At 43.5% G+C, this 4,616-nt stretch overlaps 1 protein-coding gene across 1 annotated transcript; it reads left to right on the top strand.

Moving 5' to 3' along the window:
* Positions 1-2,572: 2,572 nt before the first annotated feature.
* On the top strand, positions 2,573-4,304 carry LOC131978168 (uncharacterized). The gene is made up of 2 exons (XM_059341698.1): positions 2,573-4,132; positions 4,226-4,304. The coding sequence occupies exon 1, from the start codon at positions 2,648-2,650 to the stop codon at positions 3,704-3,706; it is 1,059 nt and encodes a 352-aa protein (XP_059197681.1). The 5' UTR covers positions 2,573-2,647; the 3' UTR covers positions 3,707-4,132; positions 4,226-4,304.
* Positions 4,305-4,616: the final 312 nt, after the last annotated feature.

Below are 4,616 nucleotides of genomic sequence, written 5' to 3' on the forward strand. Positions count from 1 at the left end.
GCCTGAGACAGCAAGAGCGTGGCCTCATTTGGAGCATCTTGCAGAACACATTGCACCTCAAAAGGAATGTGAGATAGGACTGTTGATTGGGTACAATTGCCCACAAGCTCTAATGCCACGAGAAGTCATTTGTGGAGAGGAAAACCAGCCATTTGCTCAGAAGACCGATTTAGGTTGGAGCATTGTGAGTTATGGTGACCCAGGTGAATACTACGGCGATGCTATTGGAGTAAGTCACCGCATCATCGTCAGACAAGTCATGCCTGAAGTGAAAGCAATGGTGAAGCTGAAAGGAGAAGTTCACTATGTTTGCAATACCAAGATCGGTGAAATGGTCACTCCAGATGATGTAATTAAGGTGCTGGAATCTGATTTCAGTGAGAGAGGTGGAGAAGAGACAACCTTCTCTCAGGAAGATCTTCATTTTCTGGCTAAGCTGAAAAATGGAATCAGACAGAAGCAAGATGGTCATTTGGAAATGCCCTTACCTTTCAAACAAGACAGACCAAATTTACCAAATAATAAATCATGTGCTGTTCAACGCTTAATGTCCTTGGAACGAAAGCTCAAGAGAGACCAGCAATACTGCACTGATTACGTAAGCTTTATGAAGGACATCATTGCTCGTGGTGATGCAGAAAAGGTCCCTGAAGAAGAGCTTGACAAGCAACCAGTCTGGTATATTCCCCACCACGGCATATACCACCCTCAAAAGCCTGGGAAGATAAGAGTGGTCTTTGATTGCTCAGCAAGGTTCCAAGATACGTCGCTGAATGACCATCTTCTTACTGGTCCAGAGCTTACAAACACCTTGGTGGGAGTCCTTTGTAGGTTTCGCAAGGGCCCAATTGCAATCATGTGTGATGTGGAACGCATGTTCCACCAGTTCCACGTAAGGCCTGAACATCAAGATTACCTCAGGTTCCTATGGTGGGAGAACGGTGATCCAGCATCGCCGCCCTCAATTTTTCGGATGAAGGTCCACCTATTTGGAGCAGCCTCGTCACCTGGCTGTGCCAATTTTGGACTTAAACATCTAGCTGCTCAAGGTCAGGATAAATTTAACCCTAGCACTGTTAAGTTCATCCAAAGGAATTTTTATGTTGACGATGGACTGGTTTGTGCGACGTCTGACGCTGAAGCAATTCAGCTAATCAAGGAAGCAACAGAGCTTTGCAGCACAGGCAAGCTTAGACTACACAAGTTCATCTCCAACAGCAAGGAGGTATTGAAATCGATACCGAAGGAGGAGTGTGCTGAAAGTGTCAAAGACATGGATATGGCTTTGGGAGAGCCACTCATTGAAAGAGCTCTTGGCATTCAATGGTGCGTATCCTCTGATGACTTCCAGTTCAGAGTGACCGTCAAGGAACACCCAACTACTCGAAGAGGAGTACTTTCCACGGTGGCTTCCATCTACGACCCATTAGGGTTCGTATCGCCTTTTATCCTCCGTGGAAAGCAGATCTTGCAACAACTGTGTCGAGACAAGCTTGCTTGGGATGAGCCACTCCCAGAAGAGCTAAGAGCACAGTGGGAATTTTGGCTACAAGATCTTCGAAACTTGTCTAACGTCAAGATAAGAAGGTGCTATATACCAGCTACCTTCACAGATGTCAAGCAGTATGAACTTCACCACTTCTCAGACGCCAGTGTCATTGGTTATGGGGAGTGTACTTACCTCAGAGCGGTCGACATCAACGGAGGTGTTCATTGCTCGCTTGTCATGGGAAAGGCACGTGTTGCTCCTACAAAGGTAACAACAGTGCCACGGCTTGAACTATCGGCTGCAGTGGTAGCAGCAAGAACAAGTGTTATGCTCAGAAAGGAGCTTGAAATTGAGGGTCTTCAAGAACATTTTTGGACAGACTCAAAGGTCGTCATCGGCTATATAAACAATGATGCCAGACGGTTTCATGTGTTTGTAGCGAACAGAGTCCAAAGAATCAAGTCTACTACAGATCCCAAACAATGGCACTTTGTACAGTCTGAAGACAATCCCGCAGATCATGCTTCGAGAGGCCTGTCGGCAGATCAGCTTCTTACTTCAAATTGGTTCACTGGCCCAGATTTTCTATGGAAAAGAGAGCTACCCAGAGGAGATGTTATGGTGGGAGAAGTCACTGATGATGATCCAGAACTTCGAAAGGCCCAGGTGCTCAACACCAAGGTGAAGGAAGATAGGTCATTGTTAGACCGCCTAACAAAGTTCTCTGACTGGAAAAGAGCTGTCAAGGCTATTGCTCGTCTAAAGCACCATGCTAAGCAGATCAAGGGCATCAAGGCTAGAGTAAGTGACACCACAAGTATTGAGGAAAGACAGGAAGCAGAGCTGTTTATAATCAAATTGATTCAAGGGGAAGCATTCAGCAGTGAAATTAACGCTATAAGGCAAGGCAAGGGTGTGAAATCCAAAGACAAGGTCAACAAACTACACAAGCTAAGCCCATTTGTCGATGAGAATGGTGTGCTTAGGGTTGGAGGACGTTTGACAAGATCTGTTCTTCATCCACATATCAAGCATCCTGCTATTGTGCCAAGGAAGAGTCATGTGTCATCGTTGCTTATTAAGCACTACCACGAAAAAGTGCATCATCAAGGAAGAGGTATAACTGCCAATGAATTGCGTTCCAATGGAATATGGGTCATGGGATCCAGCAGCGCAGTTGCCTCACAGATTTACAAGTGTACAACATGCAGAAAGTACAGAAGAAACACACAAGATCCAAAAATGGCAGATTTGCCAGAAGAAAGAATGGAAATGACAGCCCCTTTCACATATTGTGGCATAGATTGCTTCGGACCATTCTATGTGAAGGAAGCAAGAAAGGAACTGAAGAAGTATGGTCTTCTTTTCACCTGTATGTGTTCTAGAGCCATACATGTTGAAATGCTTGATGACCTTTCTACAGATGCATTTATCAACGCCTTGCGTGCATTCATTGCAATACGTGGACATGTAAGACAGTTGAGATGTGATCAAGGCACTAACTTTGTGGGCGCAAGAAGAGAGTTCATCAATGCAATGAAGGATTTGGATCACGAACAGTTGAAGGAACATGGATGTGAGTTCATAATGAACTTCCCATCATCGAGCCACATGGGAGGTGTATGGGAGAGACAGATAAGGACGATCAGAAGTGTTTTAACTGCAATCCTTGACCAGTCTGCTAAACGCCTCGACAGCTCCTCGCTCAGAACCTTTCTGTATGAAGTGATGGCTATTATAAATAGCAGACCTCTGACAACAGAGCATTTAAATGACCCAACAAGCCTTGAACCTCTTACGCCCAATCACATTCTCATGATGAAGTCTAACATAATATTCCCACCTCCTGGTGAGTTTGTGAGTCAGGATCTATATTTGCGCAAGAGATGGCGTCAAGTGCAGTTTTTGGCAAACGAATTTTGGACAAGGTGGAAGAAAGAGTATCTCCTTAATCTGCAACAAAGACAAATATGGCAAAAGGACAAGAGAGATACACAGGTGAACGACATTGTCATTCTACAGGAGGACAGTTCTCCACGTAACCAATGGAGACTGGCAAGAGTAACAGAGGTGTATCCGAGCACTGACGGAAAGGTTCGAAAGGTGAAACTGTTAATTAGTGACTCGACCTTAGACAGCCAGGGAAGACGCACTTCCAAGCCAGTCTACCTTGACAGGCCTGTGCAAAAGACGGTGTTACTGCTTGAAGCAGAATGAAGGTTGTGGTTGCAATTTCATGTACAGTATTTGGGTAACAGTAGGGTTCATAGTATACTGTGGGCTTGAAATTGAAATGTGAAAATGTTTAATTGTGAAGTGAAATGACGAATTGTCATTTGGTGGGAGTTTAACTGCCATAACTATTATTTATATCATTATTTGATATGTTTGGTTTATATATTAATTTAATCTATTATTCATGAATATTGAGTTGTGAATGTTAGAAGTAGGAACTAAAGTTCAGTTTGCGTTGCACTGGGACACTTTAATGTGCAACAGGTAATTAACAGGAGGCGACACATTTTTCCCTGATGTGAGGAAAAGAAGTTTTCCCTGTGTCGAGAAGCAAATGTTTTTATTTTTTATATTTTGAACTGGATATTTTAAGTACTCATTCCCTCTCGGTTATATGCGGCCAGCGAGGTATGTGTATTACTTTTTATTTCCTTAATATATTTGTCTTTACTTTGCACTGTTTATGTGAATGTATTTATGTTTAATACTGTCATACTATAGTTCGACGGTGGATTGTGATGACGACGAAGCAATAAAGCCATCAGTAATCAGAACCATGGTGTCGTTAATGTCCCGGAGGGAGTGATAGTAATACTACAGCATTACATGAAATTGGCATGTTGTAATGCCATGGATACGCTGATTGATAGGTTGCCATGGTAGCTTCTTGTCAATCACAAGGTAGAAAGCCCTATACCAGACCCTGTTTTATCATCTATTTCACTCTAAATGGGACCATAATTTACAAAGTGAACATCATGCTGAATTGAAGAAGACATGAAACCATAACCCCTTTCATAGTGCCGTTTCATGCCGGGACATTTACAGCTCTGTAACATCTTGCCTCCACTATGAACGCGCCCGAAGCAGGATGCCGGGATAAAATGATCCC

Source organism: Centropristis striata, chromosome 9 (genome assembly GCF_030273125.1).
Source record: "Centropristis striata isolate RG_2023a ecotype Rhode Island chromosome 9, C.striata_1.0, whole genome shotgun sequence".
NCBI lineage: Eukaryota > Metazoa > Chordata > Actinopteri > Perciformes > Serranidae > Centropristis > Centropristis striata.

What these genes read in the sequence shown, in the direction of transcription:
- LOC131978168 (XM_059341698.1), top strand. Translation starts at nt 2,648, where the DNA reads ATGGGATCCAGCAGCGCAGTTGCCTCACAGATTTACAAGTGTACAACA.